This window comes from Balaenoptera physalus (assembly GCF_965194825.1).
Source record: "Balaenoptera physalus genome assembly, chromosome: 13".
NCBI classification, from domain to species: Eukaryota; Metazoa; Chordata; class Mammalia; order Artiodactyla; family Balaenopteridae; genus Balaenoptera; species Balaenoptera physalus.
In genome coordinates, this window is record NC_138892.1 from 7,407,120 (window position 1) to 7,425,896 (window position 18,777).

Sequence of the window (18,777 nt, forward strand, 5' to 3'; positions counted from 1 at the left end):
CTCGCTTGGGAGGCGGGTAGAATCAAAACTGGACCCCAGTACTGGGGCCAGGAGGAGTATGGAGATCTTTCATTTAACGTTCCTCCCAAGCCCCTTACAAAGGCGGCTACCGAGGCTCGCGAACTGCCCAAGTACGGAGCGTATTTTACAAACTCTGCGCCCTTGCACCTGCCGCGACCACGCGCTTACTCCAGCTGTCTCACCCCGGGTTCCTCAATCTCCTGCAGTCCTTTAAAATAATGCCAGTGCCCGGAACCACCACAAGTATTCTGAGGTGGGTTCCGAGCACGACATCTTGACAAAGTTCCGCAGGGATTCTGAGGCGCAACCCACCCACGGATTCCCACTCCTTCAGCCACCGCACTTCCAGTGTTGCAGCTGGTCACGATGTAAACAACTGTGCAGGTTTCTAGGAATTTATACTAAGGAATAAACGTATGAGTGCTCAGAGAAGTGCGCCCTCAAACGAGCTCATCAGAGTCCGCTGTAACAGGGAAAAATTGGGAAGTCCAATAAGGACTTGATGAATATACCTGTTGACAAAGACTTCCACGATATATTGTTAAAAGGGAACACTATGTTTCCTGCTAGTCTGTGAGAGGTAGCAGTTGCTTTGTGGTCAAGACTTAAGAGTTCAAAGACTGGGTGGAAGCAGCCATGTGGATTCACTTACAAACCGTGTGACTTTGGGCTGGTTAAATAACTGTTCTTTTTTTTTCTCAGTTTTTTCATCTCTAAAACGGGGGGAACAGTGCACCCTTGTAGTGGTGAAGATTAAGTGAGATCATCTGCACACTCATTTGACAATATTTATTGAACATTTCTGTGGCAGGCAAAGAGACAGTTCCTGCCCTCTGAGAGCTTCCAGTCTGGTGAAGAAAACAGACATTGATATTTAAGACAAAACCTAAAATTATGAGGAGAGAACTGCATCTGGCATAGCTAGGGGAACACACAACATGGACAAAGGCCCCGAGGCAGAAGGAGCTGATGCAAGCCAGCACTTGGAATAAGTCCTGACACACAGTGCCCATACAAGGTAGCTACTGTAACTGAAAAGTTACATGTGATCTGTGTGTCACATGAAGGACAGAAAGGATGGGAGGCCCGAGAGCTGAGTGTCAGTGATGGTTATGGGAATGGTGGGATTTAGGGTGAATTTTACTTTCTTCTTGGTATTTCAGTATTACTTAAATTACTTTTTATAATTAACATGTATAACATAATAAATAAAGTACCTTATTTGGGGGGAAAAAAGACAAGAAAGTTCTTTTCATTGTTTACATGCAGGAGTGTTGGTAGAGATTATACTAGTCTCACCCTGAAACAGAAAACCAAATCCTGCTGCCTTGCTCTGGACGAGGCACTGAGCTGGACAGTGCCACCTGCAACTCCACCATTCAGTGGCTCTCACAGGGCTCCCCACAGTGGGGGGTGACTGTCTGCTGGCATATCATATGACTCACTTTCACTTTGGTCCAATGCTTTCCCGTCCCAGAGCCTCAGTAACCCTCTGCAGAGGGCTACCTGAGTACCAGGAGGTCAGGTAAATGGGCACAGTGCCTCCCACCCTGCAGCTGTTCCCATAGCTCCCAGCTGGAGCTGCCCAGGGAGGAGAGCAGAGTGGTTCTGTTTGTACCTCTGAAGGTGTCAGATGGGAAAACTTGGGCCCACTGGAGGGTGGAGAGGAAGGGATCAACCAAGATGGTGAGAAGTGAAGGTGTAGAAGGAAGAACCCAGGAGGATAAAGATGCTAAATGGGACAGAGGGGAACACAAGTTAAGGCTGGGCTCCTCTCTTTGGCTGTGCACGCAGCGGGTGCTCAGCAAATCCACGGGACGACCGAAGAACCATCAGAGAAGGGCTCTTGTCACTGAGAAGCCAGGCCCAAACCTCAGAGAAGCAGTTTAGGGCTGGGCAGAGGGTTCAGACATTATCAAATTCATTACACCAATGAAGCCACAGCACAGGGAAGGGGTGGGCCAGGGTCACTCAGCAAGTCTGATGGGCTAAGACTCTGGGTCTCCCTTGGGCACTGTTAGTGGTAGAGGGTTGGGGATAGTTGTGTGTCTCTCCCCTGGCTTGGCAAAGTCAAAGAGACAGAGCTAGAATTCCCCCCAGAGCCCCTCCCTTCTCTGCCTGGAAGGGATATGACAAGGGCGGCTGCCCAGTCAGGGCCTAACTCCCTCTGCAGCTTCCCTGCTCCATGGCCCTGGGCTTTTCTTACACACCTCCTGACACAGGGAGCTTGCTGTCTGATCAATCCAGCTCGGAGCAGCCCTACCATTACAAAGCACAGCCTCCTGCAGAGCTGCAGCCTGTCCCCCAAGGGCCCCCACCCGCAGGCTACGGTCTCCCTGAGCTGCCAGAGAGGACAAGTTGATTCTTCCCCGAGCCTGCTCGATGACTGTCCCTGGATATCTGAGGACAGAGATCATGCTGTTCCAAGGCTGTCTTGGGCTAAACACCCTCCCAGGATACTTCTGGTCCCTTCTCAACACGGATCCCTTGTCCATGACAGTGCTGAGAAGGGAACTGGAGGTCAAAGCCAAGCCCCTGCTTTGCTGCCCCGCCAGGGCTTGAGGCTCCTCTGAGGAGGAGGAATATCCTCTAAGGTGGTCTCTACATCTCAGGGTCCCCTATACCCCGACCCAGGCCCCTCTCACCTGCCCCACTGAGAGGCTCACAGCTCCCTGGGGCCCAAACCAACCTGTTAGCCAAGAGCATTTGCTGGCTTTTATTGTCTCTGCAGGGGATAACTGTGCCAGGCAACACAGTGACACAGTGGGGCCAGCAGCAGGCATGACACCTCCACACACGGCTCAGAGCCCAGTTCTGCTGCCTCCCCAGGAAGGGCAGCAGCCAGCTGGCCAGCGGTCCTAACCCAGTGGGAGAGTCCAGCCCAGGATCCCTCCTGCTCCCCACAGCGTCTCTACAGGGTTAGGTCTGCAGTATAGCGCCCTCTGAAGGCTCCCTTGGCACCCCTCCAGGGAGGTCCCTGGGAAGAAATGCAGCCCTCTGCGGCCCAGTCCCTGCAGCTGGGGCTCAGAGCCAGCTCCAGGGGGCTGAGGAAACTCGGCCTCCCCTCTCACAGGGGCCAGCTCTCACCACCAGTCATACCGCTGCATTCTCCTCTTCCTCCCGACTGGCCTCCTCCTGGCCCCTTGAGCCCTGGGCTGCTCCAGGGCTATAACTCGGACTGGGATCTTGAGATCCGAGGGCCTTTTCGGATCTCTTTCCGCTTCTCCTCTTTCTTCCGGCGTTTCTCCTCTCCTCTCAGGGCCTTCTGGAAAGGGTCAGTGCTGGTGATGAACTGAGGGGAAGAGCAGAGTGGTCTGATTAAGTCTGCTGGCAGCAAAGAGTTGCCTCTGAGCTAGGCCGCTGTGGGGACAGGAAGGTCACTTAGACACAGGCCCTGCCCTCGGGAAGCCTGCAGACATGGAGATAGTTAAATGGGCTTGGGGAAACTGCTGAGCGGGTCTTGGAAGATAAGCAGGAGCTTGCCAAGCAAACAGGACGAGGGAAGAGGACATTCCAGGCAGAGGGACGGGTGCTGAACCTGCATGGTGCATCTGAGAAACAACAGAAAGACTCCACTCAGGGTGAAGGGGCTGAGTGCAGAAGACCACCGCAGACCCCCAGAACCCTGAGGAGGAGATGGCAGCCAGCAAGAGTAAGACAACAGGGGTCCTGCCACTTGCGAACGAGTTGCTACATCTAGGCAAGGGAGTGTACGGGAAGCAGGTGGGCCAGGTTAAACTGGCAGACCCTGAAAGAGGTGGAAAGAAGATGACAGTGGTGCCCAGGCTCGTGGCTTCCACAGTGGATACACGGTGGTATCCAGGGAGGAGATGGAAACACAAGGCGAGCTGGGTAGGAGGAGGATGAGGCCTTCAGCCGGGGTCATCCCCAGGCCCTCTGCTCTTCTTCCCCCACTCTCCAGACCGCTCATCTGAACCCAGGGCTTCCGTTCCACCTCTATGGTCAGCTACCACTCAAATGTGCATCTCCCTATCTAAATGCCTGTCTGACACCTCCACTAATGTGCAAACGTGCCCCAAGCCCAGCATGGCTCCATCTCCCCAAAACCCAGTCCCCTTCCAGAGTCTCTGTCCTCATGAACAGCAGTGCCCCACAACCCGGTCGAGGCAAGTAGGGCAGAGACCAAGCATTCCCCCCACCCCCACCCCTACCCCTCACAGTCCATTGCCAAGGCCTGGCCCATTTTACCCCCTAAGTCTCAAACCCGTCTACTGCTCTCTGTCTCGCCTATCCTACTGCTACCCCCATCACCTCCCCCACCACCCTCCTGATAAATCTGGACATCTCCCAGGGTCTTTCCACGCCCAATTTGGTCCCTCTTAAGCCATTCTCCTCACTGCAGTTAGCTATTTTCAAAATGTAAGTCTGACTCCTGCTTAAACCCTTCCACGACTCTCCATTACTCTCAGGACAAGGTTCCACACAGCTGCATCTGCAGGTCCACCCTGCCCCCCTCTCCTCCTCCCTCACTTCTGGTCCCTGGGTTCCTTGGCTCCCACTTCCAGGCCTCTGCACGTGCTGTGGCTCTTCCCAGCCCCCACCCCCTCTGCCACATTAGCTCCAGCTCAGCTGTCACCGTCCTTGGGGACCTGCCCTGGCTCCCGGCTGGGGCTGCCTCCTCTGCTTCCTTCTCAGTGCTTCTCCCCTGCCACCACCTGCCTCTGTGACCACCTGCTTCGTGCCTGTTGCCCCCACTGGACCACACTCTCCACGAGGACAGGCGGATCGTGTCGGATGCTGCTCACTGAGCCACAAGCCCCCAGTGCAGGGCCTGCCGGGCTTATAGATGGTACTTAGCATGTATTTTTTAAATGAATGAATGAATCACGTTAGAATATGAGATACAATAGTACCCAAGGCTCAGGTAACTTTGTTGTGAAATACACCCATTTTATTTGTTCATACGATAAATCTGATAAATGTTTGATCAAGGTAGACGTTAAAAACAAATTAGGGGCTCCACCTTGTGGAGTAATCCACCTACCATGTTAGACTGAACCACAAGTCTGGAAGATGGGGTGAAGTCAGAGAAGTGCAGCCCAGAGAGGGTAAGTGATCTGCTCAAGTCACACAGCTAGTCCCAACTGGGGCTAGCCCCCAGGCCTCCCACTTCCCTGACCAGTGCTTTCCCTATCACACTCTGCCTCCTATCCCTACAAGTTAATTCTGATCCTCTTGGGAGGAAGGAGGAGCTGGGAGACTCCTCAAGCCACAGAGGACTCCACACTCTTGGCTCTGGCTTGGGGAAGGACAAGTCAAGAGATCCTGGCCCCACCAGCTAGGTGGGTCAGAAGAGAAACAATGCCTATCCCTTTCCTGGATCTCCTCCCCGCTAGGCCTGGCTAATGCCTACTTTAAATTCTGATGCTAACCTCGAGTGGACCCTTCGTGCTGCCTGACAATCCAGAATGTTTCCCTGCTCTACTCACTCTCCTGCTCTCCTAGACACACCTTGTCCTCGAACCTCCATCACTCCTCCCCTCCTCACTCGCAGCCCATGACCTTGCTTCCCGTTCCAAAGAGGATGGAAACACTCAGAAGACAACTTCCGCAAGCTCCCACCACCATACCCACCAACCCACTTGCTGCTGTGCCCACACTGCTCTTCCAGGCTAGGCCACGCCTCCCCCCGGGCACCAGCTCTCCTCTCCCCCCTCCCTTCCTCAGGGATGAGGCTCCAGCAACTCTCCTACCCCTGCACCATCGGTTCTTCCTCCCTAATAGGTGGGGGGGGGGGGGGGGGGGTGGTCCCATCAACATGCAAACGTGCTGTAGTCTCTCCCATCCCACTAAAATTTCCCCTGGAAACCACACCCTCCTCCAGCTAGTCTCCCGTTGATCTGCTCCCCTTGAAAACAAAACCTTTATGATAAGCTACAAGGATATACTGTACAACATCGGGAATTATAGGCATCATCTTGTAATAACTTTTAATGGAGTATAGTCTGTAAAAATACTGAATCACAGGCTTCTCTGGTGGCACAGTGGTTAAGAATCCACCTGACAATGCAGGGGACGCAGGTTCGAGCCCTGGTCCGGGAAGATCCCACATGCCGTGGAACAACTAGGCCCGTGCGCCACAACTACTGAGCCTGTGCTCTAGAGCCCGCGTGCCACAACTACTGAAGCCCGCATGCCTAGAGCCCATGATCTGCAACAAGAGAAGCTACCGTCGTGAGAAGCCTGCGCACTGCAACCAAGCGTAGCCCCTGCTCGCCGCAACTACAGAAAGCCCGCATGCAGCAACAAAGACCCAACACAGCCAAAAATAAAAATAAATAAAATAAATTTTAAAAAAAAGTGAATCACTATGCTGTACACCTGAAACATTAAAAAAAAAGAAAAACTCTTCAAAAGCGTCACCTGTACTTGATAGGATGCGTCCACTTCCTTTCCTCTCATTTTCTCCAAACTCAGTCTTTTGTCCCCACCACTCAACCAAAACAGCTTTTACTGAGATCTCTGATGGCACGTCTCCAGGCTGCTAAATCCAGTGGCTGATTCTCAGCCGCATCTTCCTTGACCCTCCAGCGGCATCTGACAGGAAGATCACTTCCTGTCACTTTCCTCACATGGCCTCTGGGAAATGATTCCCTCTTGGGTTTGCTACATTAGCACTGACTGATCCGTCTTGGGGTGCTTTGCTAGTTCCTCCTCATTCTCCCATCTCTAAGTGCAGGCACATCTCAGGCCTCAGGCCTCAGACCACTGCTCTATCTGCCCTGCCCTTCTGCTACTCTCACATTTGTAGCTCTAGCTTTAAGCTCTCCCCTGAAATCCAGTCATACACCCAGTCGCCTCCTTGACATCTTCATTCAGATGCCCATCAGGTCCAGAAACGAGGTCTTGATCCCCGATCCAGCCCTCGGCCTTGTCCCACCAGTTTGCCCATTTTAGAAATGGCAGCCCCATTCTTCCACACACTCAGGTAAAAAATCGTCGAGTCATCCTTAATGCAGCTCTTTCACTCCAGATCTGCTTCCTTAGTGAATTTTATTGGCTCTGCCTTCAAAACAGAACCAAAATCTCACCATTCCTCGCCAGCGCCACTGTTGTCACCCTGGGTCAAGCCACCGTTAACTCCCAAATAGACAAGCGCAGCACCCTCCTTACCAGTATCCATCTCCTCCCTGGTCCCCCTCACTATTCTCCACACAGCAGCCAGGCTGATCCTTTAAAAGGTTAAGTCAGAGACCCTCACCCTGCTCCTATGTGTCTTGGAGCCAAAGCCCTTGAGAAGACATGCAAGGGTCCTGTGCTCTGGCCTACAACTCTGACCTCACCCCCTCTCACACTCCCCACCCTTCCAAATATGCTTCCAATTCAGGGCCTTTGCACTTGCTGCTCCTTCAGCCTGGAATGTTCTTCCCCCAGAGACAGAGCTGGCTCCCTTGCTGTTTCACGTCTTTGCAGTAAGAATCTTCTGTGTCGAAGTCATGTGAAATAGCAACTGTATTCCCACGTTATCCCTGGAATTCCTTAACCATGTTCCTCTGCTTTTTTTCTCCGTAGCCCTTATCACCACCTATCATATATTTTTTATTGACTGTCTATCTCCTCCAACTAGAATGCCATTCCCAGGAGGGCAGAGCTAGAATGCTTCTCTAGTGGCTGGGATTCAGTAGATGCTCACTAAACGTTGAACAAATGCATGTGCTATGCCTCTGAGCCTTTATGCAAGCTGGTCCCTCTGCCTGGGAAGGTCTTCCCTGAGCTGGTCAACCCGGCACTTCTTACTTATCCCAGCGCCTCCGCCCCCTACTTCCATAGGCTCCCTCGCATGGGTCCTTCCCTCTTGCACTGGTACAGAGATCATGCTACATTGGGACTGTGTTTCTCTGCTACCTTCCCCAACAGACGGTGAGCATCTTCAGAGCAGGGAGAGGGCCAGCTCCCTCTGGACTGGGACAGTGGCCAGCACGAAGCCTGATACAAGTTGGCTCTAGTGATGGGTATGTAGTAGGAGGGAACTCCCAGAACACCCACTGGTATGGAGAGAGTGCCCAAGGTGAGCGGAGCAAACCTGGGCTGTTGCTGGTGGACAGGTCCACACGGGATACCAAAAAGTGAGTAAAACCTTGGGACCGTCCCCAGCCAATAAAAGGAAAGTATGTTGCTTCTGCGGTACGCCCAAGCAGAGCACATTATGATGAAGCTAAATTACATCTATCCTGGAGCCCATTCTCTCTGTGCCCCATGCTCTCACCCTCCTCATGTATGCGAGGCATTCATGATCTGCAGGGCAAGGAGAGCCAGTGACACAGCAAAAAAAGCATCTCCATGGGAGCCCCCTCATTGGGAAAGGCAATCTGCCATGGCCTTGAGCATCCCTGCATGTTCTTGCCGCGTACACCAAGAACCCAGCCCTGACTGTTCTTACCCAGGCCATTTATCAGGGTTGTGACTGCAGCAAGCAACCTTGAAGGATGTGTCATCTTGGTTTTACATGAAGGGGAGGCAGCTACGCTAGTGTGGAAAACCATATCCCCCACTCTGTCACCTGAAGCAAAGCCACTAGTTCAACAGGGCCCTCGAGTCAGAGGTTCCTCTGAAAACGCAGGCCTGTCCTCTGATTGTTTGCCTAAATTAAGAGCTAATGGTGCTGTGCAGAAGAGTTAACATAGCCGGCCTCACTGCTATCTTTTAGAAGGCCTGCTTCCAAGGCTGGTCCTTGGCTGGTGTCTGGGAACTTGGTTTCTGGGAGAGATTCCCATCACCCTAACTGATAAGAGTGGCTCACTGCACCTAAACTGTGCAAAAATGTGGTTTATGCTAAACACCCACTTTCCTTCTGGAGTCTGGAATTTTGGTATGTGCTCGGCAGAGGGTGCCTACGTGACCAGTTCCCAGTAAAAACTCTGGGCGCTGAGTCTTTAACAGGCTCTCCTGATAGACAACTTTTCACACATATTTTTATAACCTGTTGCTGGGGGAATAAATTGTGTCCTGTGTGACTTCACTGGGAGAGACTCTTGGAAGCTTGTGTCTGGTTTCCCTTAGACTTCACCCAAGGAGCATTCTCCCTTTGCTGATTTTACTGTGGATCCTTTCACTGTAATAAATCATAGCCTCGAGTACAAGTACACACTGAGTCCTGTGAGTCCTCCTAGCGAATCATCAACCTTGGGGCGGCTCTGGGAACCCTCGGCACAGGTGACCATGGGCAGCAGCAGCCATCTAGCCCCAGGGACGACACTGGAAGACCAACTGCCATAAAGGCTAGTAAGACAACAACCTGAATTAAAAGCCGTCACTCCTGCCTAGACAATATTCCTAACGACCAGGCATGTTGTATTCTTACTGACCGTTGTCAGTGTCCGAGCATCTGGTCTGCCAGATGAGCAGGCTACAAACTGGCAGATCAAAGGTGGCCATCCCTCTTGAGGGCCATGAACTGTGGAAACAAACTGTGGTTGACAACGGGACAGTCTGGGTCACTCGCTTAGATGCTCATAGCCAATTCTCTGATGAGACCAACCAGAATCAAAAGGCTGATCAAGCCTACACAGCCCAGTTGACTGGCACTGCCACCTGCATGCATCATTGTACTAAATGTGGCAACACACTCACCACCATGGACTGACACAAAGCAGAGGACTCTGTATTTCTGGTTCAGCTACTTAGAGTCCCTGGTTGGAATAGTATGGCCCAAGATCATTAGAATAATGACCACTTGGGGGACCTTCCCTGGCGGTCCAGTGGTTAAGACTCCACGCTTCCACTGCAGGGGGCACGGGTTCGATCCCTGGTTGGGGAACTAAGATCCTGCATGCTGCGTGGCACAGCCAAAAAAAAAAAAAAAAAAAAAGAAAGAATAATGACCACTTGGTTGGGTACGCTCCTTGCCAAGTCCCCCTGTGGGCCAAGATGGGAGATATGTGTCTGTGGAAATCTTGCAAAAATGCCCTTGTCCCACTCACATCTGACCCTTCTGAACAAAAAGTCTAGGTGAAAGTAGGGAATAATTGGAGAAAAGTGAAATTATAGGTCCTGGGATGTGACATGTTGATTTTGTACCAATAATCTGGGGAGGGAGTGCCTTAGATCCCAGGAGGTGTGTGGAACAATTAACCCTCTTTGTCCTTTAGATCCAGCACTGCCGCCTGGTAAAACAATCCTAGGGTCCACCCCAGCCAAGCGGCAGCTGCAGTTGAGAGTCAGACCAGCTGTCCAGTGTGTCATTCTCAACCACGTGACAGGAATATTCCCATCGACGCAGTCAGTCCTGAACTATTCTGCTGTGCCTGATACCATCAAAGGCAGCTCCCAAAGTAACCCCGTGCAGACACACAGACCAGTACAACCTTGCTTCAACCTGACACACACATCCACCTGCTTCTCCTGACCCCTGAGCGAGCCCGGTTGTGCCATGTAGGGCAACTGAGGCTGCAACTCAGCAGCAACACTGCCTCCAGGGCTCAGCCAAACAATGCAGTGGTGACCCAAATCAAGTGGTCACATGTAGGAGACAGTGGGCCACAGAATGCCTCTCCACTGGGGATAAGTGTTGCTTTGGGTCTATCTAGTGGCCCCTGTAATCACTGGCAATGACATCAAAGATGAGCAGCTCAGTCTAAACCCTTGTATGGGTGGTAACAGATGATAGATTGGTCTTAGACCGCACGCTGAGTTTCTAATGTAAGACCTACTGCCCCCGCCCCCACAGGACTTACCAGAGCTGGCTAAGCCCAGGACCCTGGAGCACATGGCTGAGACCAACACTGCACGTGGCCACATCCTGCTGCTTAGAGCCCTACTGAGAGCAGTCTGAGACAAGCTGAACAAATGTGGTCCTAGTCTCCACTGATCAGATCAATCATGGAATAGGACATTCACGTAGAAATGTGAGTTAAGCCAAGACACGCAGGGCTGATGGATGGACTATGGGGAGGCAATCTCCATCGCCCTGCACATTCTTGCTGGTACACCGGACCACTCTGTACCTGGGCCATTTCTCAGGTTGTGTTTGCAGAAAGCAACCATGAAGGATGAGGTGATACCTGCCTGCAAACAAAGACTTGGTTTGCTTCTGTTCATTATAAAGGTGGTGAATTTCCCAAGCTTGGTGCTCCTAGACTTGATGTAAACCCACTGCATGCATGGCATTTGCCTGGGCCCCTCTGTGTCACCCTCCTGGGACTTGGGGAATAAGGGAAACCCACATGACCAGGCCAACAGCAACTGCTTTTGCTGCAATAAACTCTGATGTCTCTAACCTGTCAGCATCCATGAAACAGCAGCAAAATCCTAAACCTTCAGAGGTCCCTCCCTACACCTGAGGGGAGCTTGTGATTTGAGGAGTACAGTGCTTCGGCCCTTCCTCCCTGCTGCTCTGGCCCTGCCCTGCCACCTCTGATCTCTTCCTCCCCTCTACCGTGTGTCAGTATCTGTCGTGCTTCCCCTGCAGCCTCCAGCTCTCAGAGCCCACCTCAACCCCTAGGAGGAGAACATGTGCAGGAATGTGGGACAGAAGCCTGGCTGGGTGCTCAGAGGCTCAAGGGCAGAGAAGCATGGCCTGACCTCCCATGGCTTCCCTGACATTCGCCTGATGGGAACAGGGCCTACCGTGCACTGGGATGGATGTGTTCATAGCCTCTGACTGGCTATGGACTGAGGTCCACACCGCACGGACAGACAGGGAGCTGAGGCTAAGACAGGGCCAGCAGCTTGCCCGAAGGTACCAGTGAGCGAGTGATACTCAGGCCCAGACCCAGGCACTTCTGGCTCCAAGTCCAAAGCCTTCACACTCCACTCTAGGTGCCCCAGCCCCTGCAGGCCCTGGCCTCCCAGGGCTCAGCAGAGGCCAAGCAGACATGGCCACAGGTCCCAGCAGCTCACCTCTGTGTGGTCTACTTTAAATGGGTTCTGGAAGTCAGAGTCTTTCTCGCTGATTCCCAGCTCCTGGGCCATCTGTGGATGAGGAAAAGCTAGTCATCCTCTGCCTTCTCCTGCCTCCTGCTCACCCGAGGGCCACTCCCTCCGAGGCCTGAACAGATGTGGGCCAGGTGGTGACCCCTAGGGACCCAGGTCAGCATAGAACCCCATGAAAGGGCACCTCAAGGTGGCCCAAGGCTTATCACAGACAAAACAACCAATGGCTGACATTCAGGCCTCACTAAAGGCAGACGTGTGGCTCACAGCGTACCACCAGACAGAGGGCTCCCGGACCTCCTCCGCCCCAGTCCTTACCAGGCTGAGGATGGGCGAGTGGGGGCCCTGGTCAAAGACGCCCGACTGGTTGCAGAAGCTGATGCCCCAGCGGATGAGGAGGTTCCAGTTGGAGTTGTGGTCAAAGCAGTGGTGCACGATTCTTGGGAAGCGCAGCACCACATCACCGAAGAAGGCCGTGTTCTCCACCACTTGGGAGAAAGCTGGTGAAAGGACCCTGATGAGTGGCCAGGGGAGATGCCCTTCTACAGCCCTCCTGGCCAGCCCTACGCACCCTCCAGAGAACAGAGGCAAGCCCACTAATCAGAGAAGGGGAATGGTGCCTGAGGCCCACAGGCTGCTGACCACATGTACAGTGCATGCTAAGGGCTTTATGTCTACCAGGTCACTGAATCATCAAAACCACCTTTAGAGGGAGATGTGTCTGCTATTCCCATTTCTCACATGGGAAACTGAAGCTGACGGCTCGTGAGTAGCAAACCTGGGCTGCAAACCCAGGGCTGTCTGACTCCAAAGGACATGCTCTTTCCCCTGTATCTCACAGCTCAGAAGACTCGTTTGCCATGGGGACCAGAGAGGTGGGTGTCATTTTGCAAAAGGAGGCATATGCATCCCATGAGGCTTCGCTGGGCCTAACCTCCCCAACTTGGTATCCTAATGTCCAGAGCTGGGCCCTGGTGTTAACACAACTACAGTGTCTGTGAGGGGTCAGTTCTGTTAGGATGGCCAGGGAACACATCAGGGTTTGTTTTCTTTTTAGTATATGCCTAATTTTATTTTATTTTAAATGCTTAAGTTCTTATTTTGAAATAATTTTAGACTTACATAATACACCACAAAATTCCTTCACTGGGCTTCCTCTAATGTTATCATCTTATATAACCATTGCACAACTATCTAAACCGGGAAATTAACATTGATACAATACTATTAATCAATCCATAGACCTAATTTGAATTTGGTCAGTTTTCCCACCAATATCTTTCCTCTAGTCAACAAATCAGTTTAGACTGAGTTTAGTGTCCATTATGGTGGCAGGTCCCCTGACCCAGGCTAGCATGAAGAATAGTAACTATACACCCAGCCCTGGCGGTAGCCCCTGTTTGAGTGACCCCTATAGATACGGCCCAGGCAGCCCTCACCAGCACTGGCCAGGCCACACAGAGATAAGCGGACTCCTACAAAGATATGCCAGGTTGGGTCTGAGACAAGTGGGGCAGGGACCCCCGGACTTCAGAACATTCTTGAACCGCAAAGAACTCAGGAGTTCGCTTGGTTTACAGGTAAGAGCCAGGCAAACCACCTGTCCTCTTTCATGTGGAAACTGGAGGTAATAGTGCCTTCCTCAGTTATAGTGGAGATCAGAGATGATATTTGTAATGTGCCCAACATTCAATATGTAAAAGCTCCTTCTTCCTGTCTCAGACAGTGTGACCTAACAAACTCTACTGTTAGAATGTAACCAGTTAATGGGGAGAAATTACCACTGGAGAGAAATTCTTGGAAGAGGAAATGAAGGGATTCAAAATATTCTTTTATTTATCTATGTTGGTCTCACCTTGTCTCAAAAAGGATTTAAGGGGGTTGAGGCTTTTAGAACAGTAGTAAAGAGTGATGGTAACTGCTCCCATGGGCCAGTCACTTCAACAGGCCTCAGTTTTTTCTCCTATAAATGGGAACAACCCTTGCCATCTCTACCAGGAGGGTCAGGGTGGTGAAGGCAAGGATTTCTGGAGTGGAAGTGGGCAAAGGCTCCTCCCTAATTCCCCCGGCTCAAACACCTAACCACATGACAGAATATATCTGTGTCAGGGACACGGAAACTGGCTCTGAAACGAGCCGAGAAACACTCGGAGAATCATATACTAAGTGCCCAACCACCCAAAGAGACTCCTTGGAAGGTGCCACAAGAGGGTACTTCCAGAGAGAGAAAAAAGAGTGACAAGAACAAGAGGGAAGGAGCAGCTAGAGAAGATCAAGGATGGAGGGGGGAAGAGGAGAGGGCGAGATTGGGAAGACCATACCATCCTTCAGTTTCTCGTCCTGGGGGAAGGGCCCATCTGGGAGCACATCTGCAGCAGTGAGCACTGTCCGGGAGTCCTCCAGCACCTGAGGGAACCCCACCTGGGCTGAGTGGTTTTGAAAAGGTCTTCCCAGACGGGCCCCAGCCCCATTTACTTCAACCCTACTTCAAATCTTCTGAGGGGCTTCCCTGGTGGCGTAGTGGTTAAGAATCCGCCTGCCAATGCAGGGGACATGGGTTCGAGCTCTGGTCCGGGAAGATCCCACATGCCACGGAGCAACTAAGCCCGTGCACCATAACTACTGAGCCTGCGCTCTAGAGCCCGCGAGCCACAGCTACTGAGCCCTCATGCCACAACTACTGAAGCCCACGCGCCTAGAGCCCGTGCTCCACAACAAGAGAAGCCACCGCAATGAGAAGCCCGCGCACCGCAATGAAGAGTAGCCCCCGCTCGCTGCAACTAGAGAAAGCCCGCGCATAGCAACGAAGACCCAACATACCAAAAAATAAATAAATAAATAATAAAAATAAATTAATTACAAAAAAAAATGTTTCTGTGCATGCGCTTCCGCCTCATTGAACACCATCCCCTTGGGGAACTCCTACGCATCCATCAGTGCCCAGATCAAAGACCAGGCCTGCCATGAGCTGCCCGCTGCCTGCATGCACCTTAAAGAGCCCCTTGAGCATGACATCAAGGATCTTGTACTGCTGGTGGACATCGTTCAGCTGTGCTAGGTTTTTCAGCGCCAACAGCTGCTCCCGCCGCTTCACCTCAAACATCTTCTTGTCTGAGCAGCATTAAGTTAAGGAACTGGCACCAGTTCTCCTGCCTGGATAATCCAGTGGTTCCGATCGAGAGGGTCCACCCTGGCCAGCAAGGCTCTGCCAGGGGCATAGATGTGCATGCCTGGGACTCCCCAGGGAACGAATAAACTCTCTGAGAAGCATATGAATCCTGCAATGTATCACTCATCCACTTCAGAGGATTCCACACCCGACAACCTGAATACAATCCTCAGGACCTCGCTCCTGCCCTCCCCTCCCCAAGGTCTTTCCCCAATCTCCCACAGCCACTCACTGCTCCCAGAACCTCTGCCCCTCTGCTCACACTGTACACTCTGCCTGGGGTGCCCCCCACCCTTCTCTATGAGTTTCTATTCTTTCAAGACCCAGCCCTTGGGTAGGCAGCCCAGTATGCCAGGGCTTGGTCTCCGGCCAGGGTCTCACCCTAAAAGAACGAGGCACACGTACAATCCTCAGAGTCCTCATGGCTCTGAGATATATGCCTTGCCTTCTCAATTTAACATATGGGGAAACTGCGGTTCAGAACAGAACTGACTTGATCAAGGTCTGGTTAGAGCACCTTACTTTTTCTCTCCTGTTCCTATTAGGGGGGTCTGCTCCATCCCTGGAATCTCCCAAGGGGTTGTGGGTATAGAGAAACCTCATTTATAGACCCCTCAAAAACACCTCCAACCCCAAAGGATACAGATCTCCAGGCTCGGGTCCAGGGAGGTCCTCAGGGTGTCTGTGACTCCTGTCCCAGACAGTAGCAGGACAGAGAGGAAGGCCAGGAACTGAAGAAGGTCCATATCCAAGACTCTGGAGCTAGGGGAGTAACCCAGAGAAAGAAGGTGAGACCCAGAGCTTGGTGTTATATGAAACAGAAAGTGAGTTGAACAGCAACTTCCCCTAACATGACACAGCCTCCAAATATCAAGAACCCAGCTTTGGGAAGCCCTGGAGCCCCAGTTCCCAGCCCAGGGCCAGTGACCAACAGACACAAAATAAAGACATGGGATGATAGGAGGGAGGGAGAAAGATAAAGTCAGCAAGGCAGGGATGCTTAGAGAACAGGGATCAACGCCTGGAACCCTGCACTGGAGCTCTGGCTCTGCCTGACTTCGGCACCTCGGGCAAATTGCTCAGCCTCTCTGAGCTTCATCTTCCTCACTGCAAAATGCGGATAAGGAAGTCATCTCCCTGTTGCAGAGACAGAAGGCTGGGTGAGGCACTGTGCCTGAGGAAGGAGGGCCTGGTCAATATTATTGCTTCTCAATTCCCCCATCCTGGCCTCTCAGGAGGCCCAGGCAGTCAGAGATGTGAAACTTCTGGGGTTTCCCACCTTTCCTGACTTCTGTCATCAGAAAGGAAGAAGGGGTGCAGGGTGGGAAGGGAGGCAAGACAGTCTTGGGATAAGACGGCTGTTATTCTCTTAGGAACCACAGGCACCACAAGCAACACCTGTTCCTATCTAGGCAACATTCTCCAATTGCCTACTGAGTACCTGTCAGGTTCTAAGCACTGTTCCAGAGCCGGGAATATGGCAGTGACAAACAAAATTCCCTGCACACTGGTACTTTCATCTCTAGTAGGGTTAAGAGACAACCAATAAAGTTGTAGAACAAGCACAGAAAGATGAGAGGGAGTCAGCAAAGTGCAATATTAAATACAGTAGTCAGAAGCAGCCTTTACTCAGATGATAGCTGCCCAATTGTACCCACGTGGAGACCAAAGCACAGAAAAATGAGGTGACTGCCCAAAGTCACTCATGGATTCTCAGGCTAAACCAAGAGTCTTAATGAGCACAGGCTATCTCAGAGCTGGCCACTGTTCTACTAGGGCACCTAGGTATGTCCTAGAGATGCTCAGTTATTGACAGTGAGACCCCACACAGATCAACCAGAGAACCGCCCCCACCCCATGCTGATGAGACAACTGAAGCCTAGAGAATGGGAAGAAATAGTTCAAGCTCACCCAGAACCCTTACCTTCCACCGTCACGCTCCAGACTCAAGGGAACCAAACACTGGTTAAGGCAGAACTTGGGGTCAGGGGAAATCAGACAGCCGGTAATGACTGAAGCAGGAAGAAGTGGGAAAAGAAAGCCGAAAAAGCGGACTGCGTGGGGCAGATCCTGCTGTCTCTACTGTTACTCCCACTTATCCGCCTCTCAATCCCGCTCCCTGCCCCATGAGTCCCCAGAGCTCTTCCCGGCTGGGCTTGCGACTGACTCCGAGGCCATTCTGCAGAGGTGGCTTGGTGGTGAATCCTGAGCCGGCAAACCGGGCTCGGAGACCAGGGTCGCTGCCCCTAGCCTTTAGAGCTCCGGGAAGAGAAAGTCTTTCTAACGAGGAGAGCCGTCCGGGTCCGCGAATCCCAACCCCCACCCTGTGCAGCCAGTTCTGGGCCCTCGGTCCCACCCCCGCCCCCAACGGGAGCCTGCCTGCCCGGCACCCCCGCCCCCACCTACCAGGCCGGGCGGGCGGGCGGACAGGAGTCAGCGTGCACCTCGCCTCGAGGGTCCGCAGACGACCGGCAGAGGCGCGGAACCTCAGCGTCCCAGAGCAGCCAGCAGGAACTGCCGAGCGCCGCCCCGCCCACCGCGCCGCCCCCGCCCAAAGATCGTGGGCCGCGACGGCAGCTCTTTGACCTAACTTCCGGCCCCGCCCAGTAGGCTCCGGCGCTAGCCCTGCCCGAGCTCCGTGGGAGTTCGGTCCCGCCCACCCTGCGTGGCGGCTTGCGCACTTGCCGCGTTAAGGTCGGGTTGGAGGAAATAGTCAGCCTGCGGTGTGTGTCTAAAGTGAAGGACGCGTCAGCAATAATGAGGCCCTAACCCCTGCCGGCCGGGCGCCCTCCCCGAAACTGTTTCATTAGCTGAGTGTTTTTTTTTTTTTAATATTTATTTGGCTGCACCGGGTTTTAGCTGCGGCGCGCGGGATCTTCCTTGCTGCATGCGGGATCTTTAGTTGCGGCATGTGAGAATCTACTTCCCTGACCAGGGATCAAACCCCGGCGCCCTGCATTGGGAGTGGGGAGTCTTAGACACTGGACCACTAGGGAGGTACCAGCTGAGTGTTTTTTAAACTGCAGTTGTCAAGATCAGTTTAGTGGGTCGTGGCTAACACTTTTTTGTTTTTAAGTAACGTGCAGTGCAGAGTTGGGGCATACCCTGCTCGCCCCTCGGATCCACCAAGTTCTAACCCAAGTTCGTGGGGTCCTTCCCTGTCCTATCATTAGGACGGAGTGCAGCCCAGTTTTGCGTAGGGTCAGTCCAGCCAGACCCAAGGTCTAGCCAGTTACAGGCACGGGGCCCTGGCAGACAGGCGGGAAGGGAGTTAAAGGCCCTGGTGAGCTGAGCTCAGAACACGCGCGGGCAGTTGTGGAGGGCAGACATTGAAAGAACTGCCTACGTGTGTGCACAAATACACGCTCTGAGGAGGGCCGGGAGAGAAAGGAACACAGGGGACCTACTCTAGCCAGGGAAGAGCTGAGCTAGGGCAGTTTCCCTCAGCTAGGAAGGCTGAGAAGGTTTTGACCTGCTCACCTTCCTTGCCTGGAAATTGTACCTCTCTCCACTTTCACCTGAGGTGAAGCAGCAGATAAAGTACTTCCCAGAGCACTTGGACCACAGCAGCACCAAACACATGGCCTTTCTCTGCCCCTTCTGCCCCAAGGATGGCTTGACTGACGTTTTCAACTGAGGTAACCAGCTGGCGTTAGCAGAACAAATCCCTCCCCATCTCTCCCTGAGGAGGCCAT

At 52.7% G+C, this 18,777-nt stretch overlaps 1 protein-coding gene across 8 annotated transcripts; it reads right to left on the reverse strand.

The window, feature by feature from the left end:
• Positions 1-795: 795 nt before the first annotated feature.
• On the reverse strand, positions 796-18,668 carry CCDC134 (coiled-coil domain containing 134). Of its 8 annotated transcripts, none has more exons than XM_082420711.1 (8): positions 17,485-18,662; positions 15,726-15,844; positions 14,903-15,024; positions 14,235-14,319; positions 12,232-12,413; positions 11,881-11,952; positions 10,986-11,046; positions 796-3,313 (listed from the first exon to the last, which is right to left on the reverse strand). In XM_082420711.1, the coding sequence occupies exons 2-8, from the start codon at positions 15,826-15,828 to the stop codon at positions 3,297-3,299; spliced, it is 642 nt and encodes a 213-aa protein (XP_082276837.1). In that variant the 5' UTR covers positions 15,829-15,844; positions 17,485-18,662; the 3' UTR covers positions 796-3,296. The 8 variants fall into 8 exon arrangements, with proteins under 8 accessions (XP_082276837.1, XP_082276834.1, XP_082276835.1 ...); XM_082420708.1 differs by lacking the exon at positions 10,986-11,046 and adding an exon at positions 17,007-17,094 and having other exon boundaries at positions 17,489-18,650; XM_082420709.1 differs by lacking the exon at positions 10,986-11,046 and adding an exon at positions 17,007-17,094 and having other exon boundaries at positions 17,485-18,650.
• Between the last annotated feature and the right edge of the window lie 109 nt (positions 18,669-18,777).